Raw genomic sequence first — 18,315 nt, 5'->3', positions numbered from 1 at the left:
TCCACTACTTCAAAGTCCATAGGGGCTGGCTGGACTGTGTTGTGCAGTCAGTTCTCCATAGGGGCTGTGTCCACTCCAAAGTCCTGTGCAGTGTCCCAGTCCTAAAGGGGTGCTGTAGTGTTGTCCAGGGGGTGCTCTGTCCATCAGGGGTGCTCCCCCCAAGTGCTAAAAAAATTATATATTTTCTGTGTTTGTGAATTGTGTGCGCAGTAGCCGCACGTGCATCAACAAAGTAGTGCCAAGCGTGCACCTGTGTCATAAGTAAAGGGCCGGCTGGCTTGACCGTTAAGGGTGCTGTAACCCCCGAAAGTACACTCCAGTCCAAACCAAAAAAAAAATTATTTTCTGTGTTTGTGAATTGTGTGCGCAGTAGCCGCACGTGCATCAGCAAAGTAGTGCCAAGCGTGCGCCTGTGTCATAAGTAAAGGGCCGGCTGGCTTGACCGTTAAAGGGTGCTGTAACCCCCGAAAGTACACTCCAGTCCAAACCAAAAAAAAAATTATATATTTTCTGTGTTTGTGAATTGTGTGCGCAGTAGCCGCACGTGCATCAACAAAGTAGTGCCAAGCGTGCGCCTGTGTCATAAGTAAAGGGCCGGCTGGCTTGACCGTTAAGGGTGCTGTAACCCCCGAAAGTACACTCCAGTCCAAACCAAAAAAAATATTATTTTCTGTGTTTGTGAATTGTGTGCGCAGTAGCCGCACGTGCATCAACAAAGTAGTGCCAAGCGTGCGCCTGTGTCATAAGTAAAGGGCCAGCTGGCTTGACCGTTAAAGGGTGCTGTAACCCCCTAAAGTACACTCCAGTCCAAACCAAAAAAAAATTATTTTCTGTGTTTGTGAATTGTGTGCGCAGTAGCCGCACGTGCATCAACAAAGTAGTGCCAAGCGTGCGCCTGTGTCATAAGTAAAGGGCCGGCTGGCTTGACCGTTAAGGGTGCTATAACCCCCGAAAGTACACTCCAGTCCAAACCAAAAAAAAAATTATTTTCTGTGTTTGTGAATTGTGTGCGCAGTAGCCGCACGTGCATCAACAAAGTAGTGCCAAGCGTGCGCCTGTGTCATAAGTAAAGGGCCGGCTGGCTTGACCGTTAAAGGGTGCTGTAACCCCCGAAAGTACACTCCAGTCCAAACCAAAAAAAAAATTATTTTCTGTGTTTGTGAATTGTGTGCGCAGTAGCCGCACGTGCATCAACAAAGTAGTGCCAAGCGTGCGCCTGTGTCATAAGTAAAGGGCCGGCTGGCTTGACCGTTAAAGGGTGCTGTAACCCCCGAAAGTACACTCCAGTCCAAACCAAAAAAAAAATTATATATTTTCTGTGTTTGTGAATTGTGTGCGCAGTAGCCGCACGTGCATCAACAAAGTAGTGCCAAGCGTGCGCCTGTGTCATAAGTAAAGGGCCGGCTGGCTTGACCGTTAAGGGTGCTGTAACCCCCGAAAGTACACTCCAGTCCAAACCAAAAAAAATATTATTTTCTGAGTTTGTGAATTGTGTGCGCAGTAGCCGCACGTGCATCAACAAAGTAGTGCCAAGCGTGCGCCTGTGTCATAAGTAAAGGGCCGGCTGGCTTGACCGTTAAAGGGTGCTGTAACCCCCGAAAGTACACTCCAGTCCAAACCAAAAAAAAAATAATTTTCTGTGTTTGTGAATTGTGTGCGCAGTAGCCGCACGTGCATCAACAAAGTAGTGCCAAGCGTGCGCCTGTGTCATAAGTAAAGGGCCGGCTGGCTTGACCATTAAGGGTGCTGTAACCCCCGAAAGTACACTCCATTCCAAACCAAAAAAAAAAATTATTTTCTGTGTTTAGCCGCACGTATATATCAAATCGATATAACATAAATGGAGGACCAAACTTTCTCCGATAAAAATAAAATAGAGAAAGATCAAGAACCACTTCCTCCTAGTGCTGAAGCTGCTGCCACTAGTCATGACATAGACGATAACATGCCATCAACGTCGTCTGCCAAGGCCGATGCCCAATGTCATAGTAGAGGGCACATACAATCCCAAATGGCAAAGTTCAGGAAAATGACCTTGAAAAAGACATTTAAATCAGCTGAAGAGAAACGTAAACTTGCCAATATGCCATTTACGACACGGAGTGGCAAGGAACGGCTAAGGTCGATCCCTAGTATGTTCATGACTAGTGGTTCAGCTTCACATGACGATGGAAGCCCTCCTCCCACTAAAAAAATCAAAAGAGTTAAGCTGGCAAAAGCACAGCGAAGAACTGTGCTTTCTAAGAAGATATCACAAATCCCCAAGGAGAGTCCAAGTGTGGTGGTGGTTGCGATGCCTGACCTTCCCAGCACTGGACGGCAAGAGGTGGCTCTTTCCACCATTTGCAACCCCCTGCAAGTGCTGAAAGGAGCACCCACAGTCCACTTGCTGATATGCAAATTGAAGATGTCACTGTTGAAGTACAACAGGATGAGGATACTGGTGTAACTGGCGCTGAGGAGGAAGTTGGCGAGGAGGATTCTGATGGTGATGTGGTTTGTTTAAATCAGGCTCCGGGGGAGACAGTTGTTGTCCGTGGGATGAAAAAGCCCATCACGGTCATTCCTGGGCAGAAGACCAAACATTCCACCTCTTTGGTCTGGCAATATTTCTATCCAAATCCGGACAACAACTGTCTTGCCATATGTGCCATATGTAAAGGTGAAATAAGTAGGGGTAGGGACGTCAACCACCTAGGAACATCCTCCCTTATACGGCACCTGCAGCGCGTTCATAAAAGTTACTGTCAAGTTCAGAAACTTTAGCTAAGACCGTAAGCAGTCCAGGGACACCTAAATCCCGTTGTCCTGTTGTATCCAAGCGCCTGCAAACCACACCGTCAACTCCCTCCTCGTCAATTTCCTCCTTAGTCAGGATCGGAAGTAGTCCTGCAGGCCATGTCACTGGCATGACTGACTCTCCTATCCGGGATTCCTCCGGAGGATCCTGCATTGCTACGCCTACTGCTGCCGCTGCTGCTGTTGCTGCTGCTGGGAGTCGTTCATCATCCCAGAGAGGAAGTAGGAACACCACTACTTTTACTAAACAATTGACCCTCCAACAGTCCTTAGCGAGGAGGATGAAGAACGACAGCAGTCATCCTGAAGCAAAACGTATAACTGAGGCCTTGACTGCTATGTTGGTGTTAGACGTGCGTCCGGTATCCGCCATTAGTGCAGTGGGATTTAGACAATTGATGGAGGTAGTGTGTCCCCGGTTCCAAATCCCGTCTAGATTCCACTTCACTAGGCAGGCGATACCGAGACTGTACAGAAACGTCAGAAAAAGTGTCCTCAGTGTCCTGAAAAATGCCGTTGTACACAATGTCCACTTAACCACGGACATGTGGACAAGTGGAACAGGGCAGACTAAGGACTATATGACTGTGACAGCCCACTGGGTAGATGTATCACCTTACGCAGCAACAGCAGCAGCGTCACCAGTAGCAGCATCTCAGAAACGCCAGCTCGTTACAAGGCAGGCTACGCTGTGTATCACCGGTTTCAGTAAGAGGCACACCGCCGACAACCTCTTAGAGAAACTGAGGGAAATCATCGCCCAGTGGCTTACCCCACTTAGACTCTCCTGGGGATTTGTGATATCTGACAACGCCAGCAATATTGTGCGGGCATTACATCTGGGCAAATTCCAGCACGTCCCATGTTTTGCTCACACAATAAACTTGGTGGTGCAGAATTTTCTGAAAAGCGACAGGGGCGTGCAGGAGACGCTTTGGGTGGCCCGAAAAATTTCTGGCCACTTTCGCCATTCAGCGACTGCGTGCCGAAGACTGGAGCACCAGCAAACACTCTTGAACCTGCCCCGCCATCACCTGAAGCAAGAGATTGTGACGCGGTGGAACTCAACCCTCTATATGCTTCAGAGGATGGAGGAGCAGCAAAAGGCCATACAAGCCTATACATCCACCTATGACATAGGCAAAGGAGGGGGTATGCACCTGACTCAAGCGTAGTGGAGAATGATTTCCGTGTTGTGCAAGGTTCTCCAGCCCTTCGAACTTGCCACACGTGAAGTCAGTTCAGACACTGCCAGCTTGAGTCAGGTCATTCCCCTCATCAGGCTTTTGCAGAAGCAGCTGGAGAAAGTGAAGGAGGAGCTAAGACGGAGCGATTCCGCTCGGCATGTGGGACTTGTGGATGAAGCCCTTCATTCGCTTTGCCAGGATTCCAGGGTGGTCAATCTGTTGAAATCAGACCACTACATTTTGGCCACCGTGCTCGATCCTAGGTTTAAAGCCTATGTGGTGTCTCTCTTTCCGGCTGACACAAGCCTGCAGAGGTGCAAAGACCTGCTGGTGAACACACTGTCAGCTGAAGCGGAACGTGACAGGTCAACGGCTCCTTCTTCATTTTCTCCGGCAACTGGGGCTGCCAGGAAAAAACTTAGGTATCCTAAGCAACCCACTGGCAGTGATGCAGGGCAGGCAGGACCAAGTTTGGACATCTGGTCCGGACTGAAGGACCTGGCAACAATTTCTGACATGTCTACTGTCACTGCATATGATACTGTCACCATTGACAGAATGGTGGAGGATTACATCGGTGACAGCATCCAAGTAGGCATGTCAGACAGTCCATACCTGTACTGGCAGGAAAAAGAGGCAATTTGGAGGCCCCTGTACAAACTGGCTCTATTTTACCTGAGTTGCCCCCCCTCCAGTGTGTACTCCGAAAGAGTGTTTAGTGCAGCCGGGAACCTTGTCAGCGAAAGGCGTAGTAGGTTGCTTCCACAGAATGTGGAGAAGATGATGTTCATCAAAATGAATTATCAGCTCTTCCAGGGAGACCAGCCTCCAGAAGGTACAGAGGGACCTGTGGTGGTGGATTCAAGTGGGGACGAGTTAATACTTTGTGAGGATGAGGATGTACACACTGAAGAGGGTGAGGAATCGGTGGATGAGGAGGATGAGGATGACATCTTGCCTCCGTAGAGCCAGTTTGTGCAGGGACAGATTAATTGCCAGCTTGTTTTGTGGGGGCCCAAACGAACCATTCATTTCAGCCACAGTTGTGTGGCAGACCCTGGCGCTGAAATGATTGATTTGTTAAAGTGTGCATGTCCTGTTTATACAACATAAGGGTGGGTGGGAGGGCCCAAGGACAATTCTATCTTGCACCTCTTTTTTTTCTTTGCATTATGTACAGTTTGGGGCCTAGTTTTTCTAACTGCCATCCTGTCTGCCACTGCAGTGTCACTCCTAGATGGGTCACGTGTTTGTGCCGCCCACTCGTGTCGCTTAGCATAGTCATCCAGCTACCTCGGTGCAACCTTTTCGACATAAAAACACTATTGTGAGGTGTGAGGTGTTCAGAATAGACTGGAAATGAGTGGAAATTAAGGTTATTGAGGTTAATAATAGCATAGGAGCAGAAAAACCTACAAATTCTGTGATTTTAGCTGTTTTTATGCTTTTTTTCAAAAAAATACAGATCCAAAACACAAAACCCAGAACCCAAAACACGGAAGGGTGGTTTTGGCAAAACCAATCCAGATCCAAAACACGAAGAAAGATCCAGATCCAAAACCAAAACACAAAACACGAAAAGTGGCCGGTGCACACCCCTATTATTAATACAATGCTATAAGAATATTATGTAATGTCCTTCTGAAAAAATCTAAGGCCCTGATTCAGAGCCGATGCTCTGACAGAGCGTTCGCTCTGAATCAGGGCCGTCCCTGCTCCTTTTTGGAGCGGCCTCCAGGCCGCTTGCATAGCTGTGGGTTACCACCCACAGCTATAGCGAGCGGCCAAAATGATGGTCGCGATGGTCAAGACCATCGCACCATCGGGCTTGCGACGAGACCCTGCGGTAGGGTCTCGCTGCCGCAAGCCCTGGAGTGCTTTTGGCTCTATCAGAGCCAAAAGCACTCCCACTGACATCACTAGTGATGTCAGTGGGGCCGGCCCCAGACGATAGATGTTCCCATGGGAACGCCTCCGTCTGGGTAGCCACGCCCACGGCACGCCCACCAAAGGGGGCGTGCTGTCAATCACCATCGGCAGCACGCCCCCTTTGGTGCGAGACCCATAACGACGGCTTGGCCTTCGTTATTCGGTCTCGCGCATGCGCACCTGGGCAACATCGACCCACTTGCGAGCGCTCTGCGCTTGCGAGCGGGTCTGAATCAGGCCCTAAGTGCACTATAAATAAAATTATATTATGTAATATAATGCACTTTATTGTGTTCTGTGTGCAAAATTGTTGGATACTCTGGGTCTGATTCATTACGGATCACTATTGTGATCGCAGCTCCAAAATCGCATGCAGGTCTACTGCGAAAATATGCTAATGATTAGGGGTGAGCGGGTTCGGATTTCTGAAATCCGAACCCCCCCGAGCCCCCCCGATCCGAGTCAGATCTGAGTCAGGCTCGACTTTTCCCGCCTGACTCGGATCTGAAATCGAGGCAAAACGTCATCATCCCGCCTTCCGAGTCTCGCGGGTTTTGGATCCTATATAAGGTACCCGCGTCGGCGCCATTTTCTCACTCGGCTGTGGACAGTGAAGAGGGAGGGTGGGAGTTAGGGCTGGCTGGGCTGTGTAGTGTAGTGTAGTGTAGTGCAGAGTAGTGTTGTGCTGTGCTGTGCTGCGCTGCGCTGTGCTGCTGTTGTCTACTACTTCAAAGTCCATAGGGGCTGGCTGTGTTGTGCTGTGCTGCTGTTGTTAATAGGGGCTGTGTCCACTACTTCAAAGTCCATAGGGGCTGGCTGGACTGTGTTGTGCAGTCAGTTCTCCATAGGGGCTGTGTCCAATCCAAAGTCCTGTGCAGTGTCCCAGTCCTAAAGGGGTGCTGTAGTGTTGTCCAGGGGGTGCTCTGTCCATCAGGGGTGCTCCCCCCAAGTGCTAAAAAAATAATATTTTTTGTGTGTTTGTGAATTGTGTGCGCAGTAGCCGCACGTGCATCAACAAAGTAGTGCCAAGCGTGCGCCTGTGTCATAAGTAAAGGGCCGGCTGGCTTGACCGTTAAAGGGTGCTGTAACCCCCAAAGTACACTCCAGTCCAAACCAAAAAAAAAATTATTTTCTGTGTTTGTGAATTGTGTGCGCAGTAGCCGCACGTGCATCAACAAAGTAGTGCCAAGCGTGTGCCTGTGTCATAAGTAAAGGGCCGGCTGGCTTGACCGTTAAAGGGTGCTGTAACCCCCAAAGTACACTCCAAACCAAAAAAATATATATTTTCTGTGTTTGTGAATTGTGAGCGCAGTAGCCGCACGTGCATCAACAAAGTAGTGCCAAGCGTGCGCCTGTGTCATAAGTAAAGGGCCGGCTGGCTTGACCGTTAAAGGGTGCTGTAACCCCCAAAGTACACTCCAGTCCAAACCAAAAAAAAAATGATTTTCTGTGTTTGTGAATTGTGTGCGCAGTAGCCGCACGTGCATCAACAAAGTAGTGCCAAGCGTGCGCCTGTGTCATAAGTAAAGGGCCGGCTGGCTTGACCGTTAAAGGGTGCTGTAACCCCCAAAGTACACTCCAAACCAAAAATATATATATTTTCTGTGTTTGTGAATTGTGAGCGCAGTAGCCGCACGTGCATCAACAAAGGAGCAGCGCCAAGCGTGCGCCTGTGTCCCATAAGTAAAGAGCCGGCTGGCTCATTTCTTAAAGGGTGGTGTAACCCACAAAGTGCACTACTCTCCAGCAAAAATAAAAAAATATTTTCTGTGTTTGTGTGCGCCTTAGCCGCACGTATATATCAATATAACATAAATGGAGGTCCAAACTTTCTCCGATAAAAATAAAATAGGGAAAGATCAAGAACCACTTCCTCCTAGTGCTGTTGCTGCTGCTGGGAGTTGTTCATCATCCCAGAGAGGAAGTAGGAACATCACTACTTTTACTAAACAATTGACCCTCCAACAGTCCCTAGCGATGAGGATGAAGTACGACAGTAGTCATCCTGAGGCAAAACGTATAACTGAGGCCTTGACTGCTATGTTGGTGTTAGACGTGCGTCCGGTATCCGCCATTAGTGCAGTGGGATTTAGACAATTGATGGAGGTAGTGTGTCCCCGGTTCCAAATCCCGTCTAGATTCCACCTGCATCCTCAAAGCAGCAGCGACAAGCGTGCGTCTGTCTGTTAAAGGGTGGTGTAACCCTCAAAGTGCGCTCCACAAACAATAAAAATATTCTTCTTTTTTTTTCTGTCTTTGTGAAATGTGTGGGCTGTAGCCGCACCTGCATCCTTAAAGCAGCAGCGACAAGCGTGCGTCTGTCTGTTAAAGGGTGGTGACACCCTCAAAGTGTGCTACACAAACAATAAAAATATTGTTCTTTTTTTTCTGTCTTTGTGAATTGTGTGGGCTGTAGCCGCACTTGCATCCTCAAAGCAGCAGCGACAAGCGTGCGTCTGTCTGTTAAAGGGTGGTGACACCCTCAAAGTGTGCTACACAAACAATAAAAATATTCTTCTTTTTTCTGTCTTTGTGAATTGTGTGGGCTGTAGCCGCACTTGCATCCTCAAAGCAGCAGCGACAATCGTGCGTCTGTCTGTTAAAGGGTGGTGTAACCCTCAAAGTGCTCCAAAAAATAAAAAACTATTTTTTTAATGTGTTTGTGACTTGTGTGCGATGTAGCCGCACATGCATCAACATTGTAGCAGTGCCAAGCGTGCGCCTGTGTCATAAGTCAAGGGCTGGTTTGGACATCTTGTCCGGACTGAAGGACGTGCCAACAATTTCTGACAAGTCTACTGTCACTGGATATGCTACTGTCCTCAAAGCAGCAGCGACAAGCGTGCGTCTGTCTGTTAAAGGGTGGTGACACCCTCAAAGTGTGTTACACAAACAATAAAAATATTCTTCTTTTTTTTCTGTCTTTGTGAATTGTGTGGGCTGTAGCCGCACTTGCATCCTCAAAGCAGCAGCGACAAGCGTGCGTCTGTCTGTTAAAGGATTACATCGGTGACAGCATCCAAGTAGGCATGTCAGACAGTCCGTACCTGTACTGGCAGGAAAAAGAAGCAATTTGGAGGTCCCTGTACAAACTGGCTCTATTTTACCTGAGTTGCCCCCCCTCCAGTGTGTACTCCGAAAGAGTGTTTAGTGCAGCCGGGAACCTTGTCAGCGAAAGGCGTAGGAGGTTGCTTCCACAAAATGTGGAGAAGATGATGTTCATAAAATGAATTATCAACTCTTCCAGGGAGACCAGCCTCCAGAACGTACAGAGGGACCTGTGGTTGTGGATTCCAGCGGGGACAAATTAATACTCTGTGAGGATGAGGATGTACACAACACTGAAGAGGGTGAGGAATCGGTGGATGAGGAGGATGAGGACGACATCTTGCCTCCGTAGAGCCAGTTTGTGCAGGGACAGATTAATTGCCAGCTTGTTTTGTGGGGGCCCAAACGAACCAATCATTTCAGCCACAGTTGTGTGGCAGACCCTGGCGCTGAAATGTTTGGTTTGTTAAAGTGTGCATGTCCTGTTTATACAACATAAGGGTGGGTGGGAGGGCCCAAGGATAATTCCATCTTGCACCTCTTTTTTTTCTTTGCATTATGTATAGTCTGGGGCCTAGTTTTTCAAACTGCCATCCTGTCTGCCATTGCAGTGTCACTCCTAGATGGTACACGTGTTTGTGCCGCCCACTCGTATCTCTTAGCATAGTCATCCAGCTACCTCTGTGCAACCTTTTGGACATAAAAACACTATTGTGAGGTGTGAGGTGTTCAGAATAGACTGGAAATGAGTGGAAATTAAGGTTATTGAGGTTAATAATAGCATAGGAGCAGAAAAACCCACAAATTCTGTGATTTTAGCTGTTTTTATGCTTTTTTTCAAAAAAATACAGGTCCAAAACACAAAACCCAGAACCCAAAACATGGAAGGGTGGTTTTGGCAAAACCAATCTAGATCCAAAACACGAAGAAAGATCCAGATCCAAAACCAAAACACGAAAAGTGTCCGGTGCACACCCCTACTAATGATTGCTATCGCAATGTCGTTGCACTGCCAGCCATTGAGACGCCCACTGCCTCCCACTACCGCTATCTCACATCCGTAATACCACCCGTAATCCATAAATACCTTGCAGCCCTGCATATACACCGGAACATCGAGTACCATCGGTCCCTCACGCACAATTACCTTAGAAATTGCTAACCTCATTGCACGCAGTAAGTATTCAAGCTGCGCATGCCATCGCAGTGGCTAATTTAGGCACGCCCATACAACGGTGTTCAAAAGGACAAGCACATCTGCGTTTCTCCAACCACTCAACTACTACCTGTCACTTACTGTGCAATGGCTTACTGTGCTCTGCGTAATCGCAGTACGCAACACTCAGCCAACTGCGTACACTAGGCCTGATTCAGACCCGTCGTGCGCATGCGCGAGACACGGCTAGCGATGGGCACTCCGTCACTCCGGGTCTCGCACCAAAGGGGGCAAGCTGTCGATGTTGAGTGACAGCTCGCTCCATTTGGTGGGCGGGCTTCTGGCTCTGTTAGAGCCGAAAGCTCTCTGGGGCTTGCGATGAACGAGACCCTCCCACAAGGGTCTCGTCGGAAGTCCGATGGTCGCGATGGTCTTAACCATCGCGACCATCATCATGGCCGCTCGCTATAGCTGTGGGTGGCCACCCACAGCTATGCGAGCGGACAAGAGGCCAGTCCTAAAAAAAAAAAACCCGGCCCTGATTCAGAGCGAGCGGCTCTGAATCAGGCCCACTGTTGCAGTTGGGATCCATAATGATGTCCATAGAGCACCTGCGCAGTTGTTCTCTCCTGCCACCTCCAGGCAGCCCGAGAGATCACAATCACTGTTAAAACAATCGGCTCTGCAGTCCCCTGCTGCATTTCTTTCGAGGGATCTTATTCAGTTGTTCCAACTGTATTCAGGTAATGCAAGAGTCCTGAAATACTCCATCCTGCTTTGCCTACGTTCCTATCCCTATTCTCCTAGTGCCATGACAACTACTTTGTGTACTGTGGGCCTGATTCAGAGCCGCTCGTAAGCGGCCGCTCGTTCGCTACGAGCGATGTTAGCACATCTGCGCATGCGTATGGGTTTTAGTACGCATGCGAAGAACCAGTCATTGCGGTCGAAAATCATGTGTTCGCAAAATAGCGAATGCCTGCTAATTTGAGTGACAGAATGAGGCGTTTGTGGGTGGTAACAGGGGAAGGTGCTTTAAAACGGGGAGTGGAGATCCGAACGCAGGGCGTGCCAAACGGGCGTTTTAAGGGTGTGCATAATTAACAAAGCAGCGTCATTGACCATGTCTCTTGGTTGTCTTTTAGCCTGAACTGCTCGCATGATTGCGGTAGGAATATGCTACCACAAGCACTGCGAGCGGTTCATACGCCTTTCAATGTACTCGATTAATCAAATAAATAGCGGAGATGACGTATGATGCGAGCGGCCAGGGGGCGTTTTTTTCCAAAATAGTGAGCGCATGTTTCGTTCGCTCGTTCAGACATAGAGGCGTCAACAGACCGCAAAGAGCGAGCGCTTAATTTAAATAGCCAGCCCCTTTTTCTGAACGAGCGTCCGCAAATAGCGTCCGGCTCTGATTCAGGCCCTGTGTCGTCATACACAGGCCCAACCATAATGTTGGACATACACTAATGGATCTCATGCGGAGTTGAACGCAAATCAACCGTAGATGCTCCTGCATTGTGTGCATAGACATAAATGCGTATAGTCGCCAGTATGAATAGTTCTATGCATCTTGCCCCTATCCGTACGCTTTGTACGTATCATCATTGCGTACTTGCACCAGCCTACTGTATGCTTGTCTTTCGGATGACCTCTCCGACAGACTCATCAATGGACCATCCTGGTTGCAGAACGTGACACTGAAAAGTTTCCTATATAGATCTTAATCTACACAAATTTCGGCCAAAAAATTAATAAAAAATCCTTTCACAGACTTTTACTAATATTTACTAATGTGCAGGTTTTTAGAAGTGGAGATGTTGCCCATAGCAACCAATCAGATTCAAGCTATTATCTACTAGAAGATAAATTATAAGTAGAATCTGATTGGTTGTTATGGGCAACATCTCCACTTCTAAAAACCTGCAGTTTAGTAAATACCCTTAATTTCTTCAAAAGCAGGTGAAATTTTTCACCTACTTTTGGAGAAATTAAGGGCCTGATTCAGACCCACTCGCAAGCGGCTGTCCGCTCGCAAGTGGGTCGATGTTGTGCACTGTGCATGCGCACGACGGCGGGAGCTCCGTCGTGCGCATGCGCCAGACGCGACGAGCGAAGGAAAGTCCTTCGCTCGTTGTGTCTGATCAAAGGGGGCGTGCTGTCGATGTTGATTGACAGCACGCCCCCTTTGGTGGGCATGCCGGGGGCGTGCCTCCCTGACGGGGGCGTTCCCAAGGGAACGCCTACCGTCAGAAGCCGGCCCACTGACATCACTAGTGATGTCAGTGGGAGTGATTTTGGCTCTGATAGAGCCAAAATCACTCCTGGCCTTGCGGTTGAAAACCTCAACCGCAGGCTCCGGCTCGCAGTTTCGATGGTCGCGATGGTCAAGACCATCGCGGCCATCAAACTGCACGCTCGTATAGGCTGTGGGTGGTGACCCACAGCTATACGAGCGTCCAGGAGGACGCTCCATAATTATGGAGGGCGGCCCTCATTCAGAGCGTGCGCTCTGCTCAGAGCGTACGGCTCTGAATGAGGGCCTAAGTTTTGGGGCCATTCATCATAAAGGGGAGTTTGACTGGGGCAGTACACCTGTCAAACCGTAACGCAGGTGTCCTAAGGCGAGCTCAGGGAGGACAGAAACCTCCTGTGGAGCAGAAGGGTATCACAGATATCTCCTGCTTACCTTTCTCTCCCCATGTGGCCCGCTGTCCCCATTCACTAGTATGGGGGCCTAAATTCATCAAGCTCCAAAAATACAATATTTTCGGAGCTTGACTGCGGGATCATTCGCCATCTTCAGATGACATTTGCTTCCGCACACCCACTTCTTCCCTATAGGAAGGGGTCCCGGGTTGCAAAGAGGTATCCTTTCGGATCCCTCCGCCCCTGTCCGGCTCCTTCCTCCGGACCCCGGGGCTTGGCAGATATGCCTTGCTAAAATAGAATGTGTAATATTCTGGAACAATATTGTGTAACACACAAGAGCTAGGCCCAGAGCTGTCAAGACATTAGGTGGGCCTGGATATTATTTAGGAGATTGTGGCCACTGGAAGGGGTGCAGCCGCAGCTATACCACATTATGGTGTTAGGGGCGCGGGGAGTGGTGGCAGCATTGCAAGGTGTTTGGTTACTTTCTACCAGGCCCCCTCTTGGCACCCCTGGGTGAGTCAGGGGTGCCAGTGATGTCATAGTTCTCAAATGACTGCAGTCTTAGCTCTTTGTCCTGTGTCAGGTGCAAGGTAATACTATACTGTACTATAATGTCAGGTGTACACTAATCAATGTATTCTATGTTAATGGTTCATATCCTAAAATGGGGGGGTTTTGTCTGCTTCCTGAATCTGCAGCATCTTACCTCAGCAGGGTATGTCTTTCCATTTACTACATGCTCAGAGCCATGTCTGTCAGAGGATCCCCAGTGAAAATGGAACTGACGTAAGCGATATTGCCCAGTCAATGGCCCTTCACATAGTACTACAAGAGAAAAGCATGAAAAGGCCATGCAGCAACACAAAGCATATAGAGAATAATCTGTACACGATGTATTTCCTTATATTAATACAGTGCTCCCTCTTTATAATGCCATCTTAAAATACAACCACAACCGGCATTATAGTCAGCATGATGAACATGGTGCTATTAAGATTATGACATATAATGAAATGAATACATTTCAGTGTACTTTTGTGTGTAGAGTATATATACTTGGCTGGGTGGCTATAAAGGATGGGGTGGGGTGGGGTGAAGGGACGTTGGGAGGTAAGGATTAAAAATACCCAACATTACACTATTTATTTATGTATTTTTTTGTCTTCGACATGCAAAGTGCAAGGAAGACTGTACTCATGTAAAGTGGGGTGCATTGATGTAATTAATATATTGTTAGTCTTGTTATTGCAATGTCCGTCCGTTCTCTGTATTAAATGTGGGGGCCAATAATATAATGGTGGGGTTAGTTTTGGGAAATAGGCCTATTTATTACATGTGAATGCTATTGATTGACCGTTGGGGAGTTAAGGCCTAGAGTGTTCACTAAACGCTCATCTTGGCAGTAATGAAAAGGGCCTATTTTAGTTTCAGACATGGTGCCAACATTCCATGGACCAGCCAAGCGAAAGCTCTGAATACAGTGACACCTTCAACTGTAGTAGGTAGTAACAGTTGTAAGAACAGTTAGGAGAAATATTCTCTGCCACCTATCCCGTATCTGGTGGAAGAGTCACGATTTTGGCAGACAATAGTGAGTTGTGTCCTGTTACACGCTTAGGGCTAAAATTTCTAAGTGCCGGTTTTGGTGTCATTTGGAAAGCGCCGGAAACTGCCGTCAATGGACAGAGGTTTCTATTTCTGATTGACAGCATTTGCTAAAGGTCGGATTTGATATCTAAACTGAAACCCCCGTCAATCCCCGGCAGTTTCTAATCGACAACCTGTCGTGGAGTGTTCTATTTGGCAGTGGTTTCTATTCTATTTCACTGTGGTTTCTAACCACTGCAGATTAGAATCTATTCTATTCATATTCATTTAATAGTGCTTTTATAGAAAGAACATTCACCGGACATCATAGAAACAGACCACTGTGAAATAGAAGCTACTCTATTGATAGTCATTCATTTGTACTACTCTGTGGGCAAAATTTACTAAGCGGCGGGTTCTAAACCCCGGGGTTTGGTGGTGGTTTGGTGGCGGTTTGGCAGTGATTTTGCTATCCGCAGATTTACTAAGGCCAAAGCCACTGTTAAAACTAATTTAAGAATAGAATAGAACAGGGCCGTCATTTAGAACCCGCTGTCAAACCGCCACCAAACAGCCGAGGTCTAAAACCCGCCGCTTAGTAAATTTTGCCCTATTTGTTATAGAAGGCAGCAAACTATTTTTATCATAGAAACAGACCACAGTGGATTACTGTAGATTATATTCTATTGCTAATCATTTAATGGTGCTTTTGTAGAAACAGTATTCATCTGATATCATAAAAAACAGATAGCCGGCTCCTATCACTTTGTGAGTCTGTGCAGAGTGTAAGTGGAGGAGAAAGTTGTAGTTAAGAATAAGGTGAGATATAAAGTGATTACTAATTGTGGTGATTTTTTATATAAGTTGTTTTGCTTCTTGGTCTGTATTTGTCAATTTGACCTTCGTTTTCCATATAGTAATTTTTTTTAAGTCCTGTGTGTGATTATATTTCTGTGTGTGAGTGCAGTGTGATTGTGTGTTTGTGTTTTTTTTTGTTTTATATTTGTTTTTGTTAAAGACCAGTCATATCTAGTGAGAGACATCATAATCTAGTCCAATTGGATTATATTTCTGTCAAAATTGTCTATTAAAATCAATTAATTTACCTGCTGTTTCAGCAAACACACCTGTCTAAAGGTGCCACTGCCTACACACATAGAGATGTGCTCACAATCCCACGATGTGTGCGATTTCCCCTGAACTCTCCCCGGGAGTTCCCCGGCAGTCGTGAGCACAATTAAGTAAAAAAAGCTGCAAATTTGATTCACGATCTCACGATCTATCGTGCAACGTGTCGAGGACCAAATCATGAGATCGTGCCTGATAGATCGTGAGTTTACTAAACAACACATGAGGATCCTCACGATTGGTGGGAAATTTAAATAATGGGTGGGGCTAGCTAGGGGGTATAAAAAGCAGGCGCTATTTTAACCCTGTGCACATTCTGCTCTTCTACTAGTGAGGCTAGGTGTATACCTGCTGAACCCTGTACATTACTACTGTGCTCTGCTTTGTATTTGGCTTGCCTTTTACAAAGTGTCTTCTACCTCCAAGTGTGTGCTACCTGCATTCTACCCTGTTCCTGAATTCTGTGCTGATGCATCCCTATCAGTATAAAGTGTTGGTTGTCCAAGTTGGGGTCAAGGTGATCCAGGAGAGGGCCCAGCGAAGGAGGAGAAGAGTATGCTGGACCAAGGAGTGGCTGCTGCAAAGGGATACTAGCTCTCACATGTTCCTGCTGATGGAGATCAAGGAGAACAACCCGGACGACTACCGCAACTACCTGCGCATGGATGACGGCACTTTCCAGGAATTGCTGAGTATGGTGACCCTCCACATGCGGAGGCAATCCCTGTTGAAGAGAGACTGGTGGCTACCCTGAGGTGCCTGGCTACAAGAAGGTCATTGGAAGACCTGAAGTTTGGGACCCTCATCTCGCCTCAGTCCTTGGGCGTCATCATTCCGGAGACCTGCAAGGCTATTGTTAAAGTGCTGCAGTACCAGTATTGCAAGGTAAAAAAAAAAACACACTACACATTTGTTTCTTGTGAAAGAAAAAGTTTTTTCTTTGTTTTTTTAAACTCTTTATATAACTATGTTGACAGCTAATAAGGCTGCATTAACAAGACTGTGCCAACAACACTGCACAATATTAAATAACATTTTATTTGTGTTTTTTTTTAATATATCAATTTTACATTATGTATATAAAATGTGGAAAACAAGATTATCACCAAATTTTATCAATCTCTATTGGTAGACTGCTGTAGGTTATACGGTGGGTCAGACGCCAGTTTGATCATGCCATTACACACATGGCACAAGTCCAGATTGTGGCCCTGGCTTCCATCAATCTGTACCTGCACAATGTGTGTAGTGACCTTGTCCAATCAGCGTCATCACCACTGTATACCATACAGAAGCACCTACTATTTGGTGATAGTACAGGCAACAATAAAAAAAAAAATACCTGAAAAAATTACGAGTAACGGGGCATATCTACCTCTGCCTCCAGCAGAGCACTATAAATGGTCTGGCTTGTGGGTGGGGTACTGGGTGGGGGAGTAACCTCCAACTGAGCTGGGGGGGTCTCACATATGCGGTTGGGGCAGGCGAATATAGTAGTGGGTCTGTAATGTAAGTTGAGTCATGTAAATTGCTATTGAGTGACCTTATTAATAGCTCATACACGAGCCTGTGAAACTTTTCTTAGTTGGGTCATCCATTTTTCGCATTCTACTGTTAATATGTGCTGTGAAATCGTCAATGTCATCTGGCGGTTTCTGAAGGATGCGTTGTGCTTGTTGCAGAAATATGTCCTCCTGTTCTGAGTACTGCTGCTGCTTTTTCCCCTGTTTTTTTTTCCGTTAGGGAGGTGCGGAACATGATGGGGGGGTTGAATGCTTGTTGGCACTGGGGAAGAATTTTCCACCTCGCTGTCCATGATCAAACTTGGGTCCGGCGTAGAGAACATACCAGGCTCTTGGGTGGGAGTCTATATAGGAAAAAGAAATGGAGAAAAAATATTATAGTCATATTTTAACCCATTTTTTTCTATTTTTGTAGTTTCCAAACACCGTGGAGGAGTGGAAGAGCATTGCTGAAGAGTTTGAACAACGTTGGAATTTCCCTAACTGCGGAGACATCGATGGAAAACACATCCGCATCAATCCACCTGCCAACACCGGATCATATTACTACAACTACAAAGGCTTCTTCAGCATCGTTCTCATGACAGTGGTGAATACCAACAATGAATTTTTGTTTGTGGATGTTGGCAAGAATAGCCATGCTTCGGATGGTGGGTCCTTCAAACAGATGGCATTCTACCAGAGACTCACCAACACAACCCTCAACTTGCCGTCACTGGACGAGACACAGCACAGCCTAAATTATGTTTTCGTTGCAGACGAGGCTTTTGCTTTACATGAACATGTGATGAAGCCATTTGCACAGAGGGGCCTGACCAGACAGAAGAGGATCTACAACTACCATCTATCCCGTGCACAATGCATTGTGGAAAATGCGTTTGGAATACTCACCAAATGGTTCCGCATTTTCCACACCACCATAAACCTACGTGTGTACAAGATAGACTGGGTCGTGATGGCGTGCTGTGTGCTGCATAACTTTCTGCAAAGAAAAACTACCCAACGAGGAGCAGTCACAGCTAGACCAGAAGATGCAGGACATCCGGAGGAGATTGCCCAGTTTACATCAATGTCTGCACCACCAATTTCAACAACATCAACCGCACGTGCCAAAGAAGTGAGGGAGGAGTATATGGCCTATTTCAATGGACCAGGTGCGGTGCCATGGCAGGAGGACTGTCTGTGAACTAACTGACTACAGTGGACATTTGGGATTATTCTAAAAAAAAGATTTTGGTTTATGAACTGTGTTGCAACTTACCAAAATCTCCTCAGATGGTCCACTCACTTCTGCCGCCTC

The 18,315-nt window shown here is 47.1% G+C and overlaps 1 protein-coding gene across 2 annotated transcripts in view; it reads right to left on the bottom strand.

Annotated features, from left to right (window-relative positions):
* The window catches only part of LOC148524937 (carbonic anhydrase 13-like), a 56,965-nt gene that overhangs the window by 13,534 nt on the left and 25,116 nt on the right, over positions 1 to 18,315 (bottom strand). For both annotated transcript variants that reach the window (XM_088471398.1, XM_088471399.1), the window contains exon 3: positions 13,484 to 13,602. In XM_088471398.1, coding sequence (XP_088327524.1) covers positions 13,484 to 13,602 — 119 coding nt within the window. The remainder of the gene's footprint in view (positions 1 to 13,483; positions 13,603 to 18,315) is intronic.

The sequence above is a fragment of the Taudactylus pleione genome, unplaced genomic scaffold, assembly GCF_031769625.1.
Source record: "Taudactylus pleione unplaced genomic scaffold, aTauple2 ptg000114l, whole genome shotgun sequence".
Taxonomy (NCBI): Eukaryota; Metazoa; Chordata; class Amphibia; order Anura; family Myobatrachidae; genus Taudactylus; species Taudactylus pleione.
Note: the sequence above shows the minus strand (reverse complement) of the source record. Positions and strands in the feature narration are given on the sequence as shown.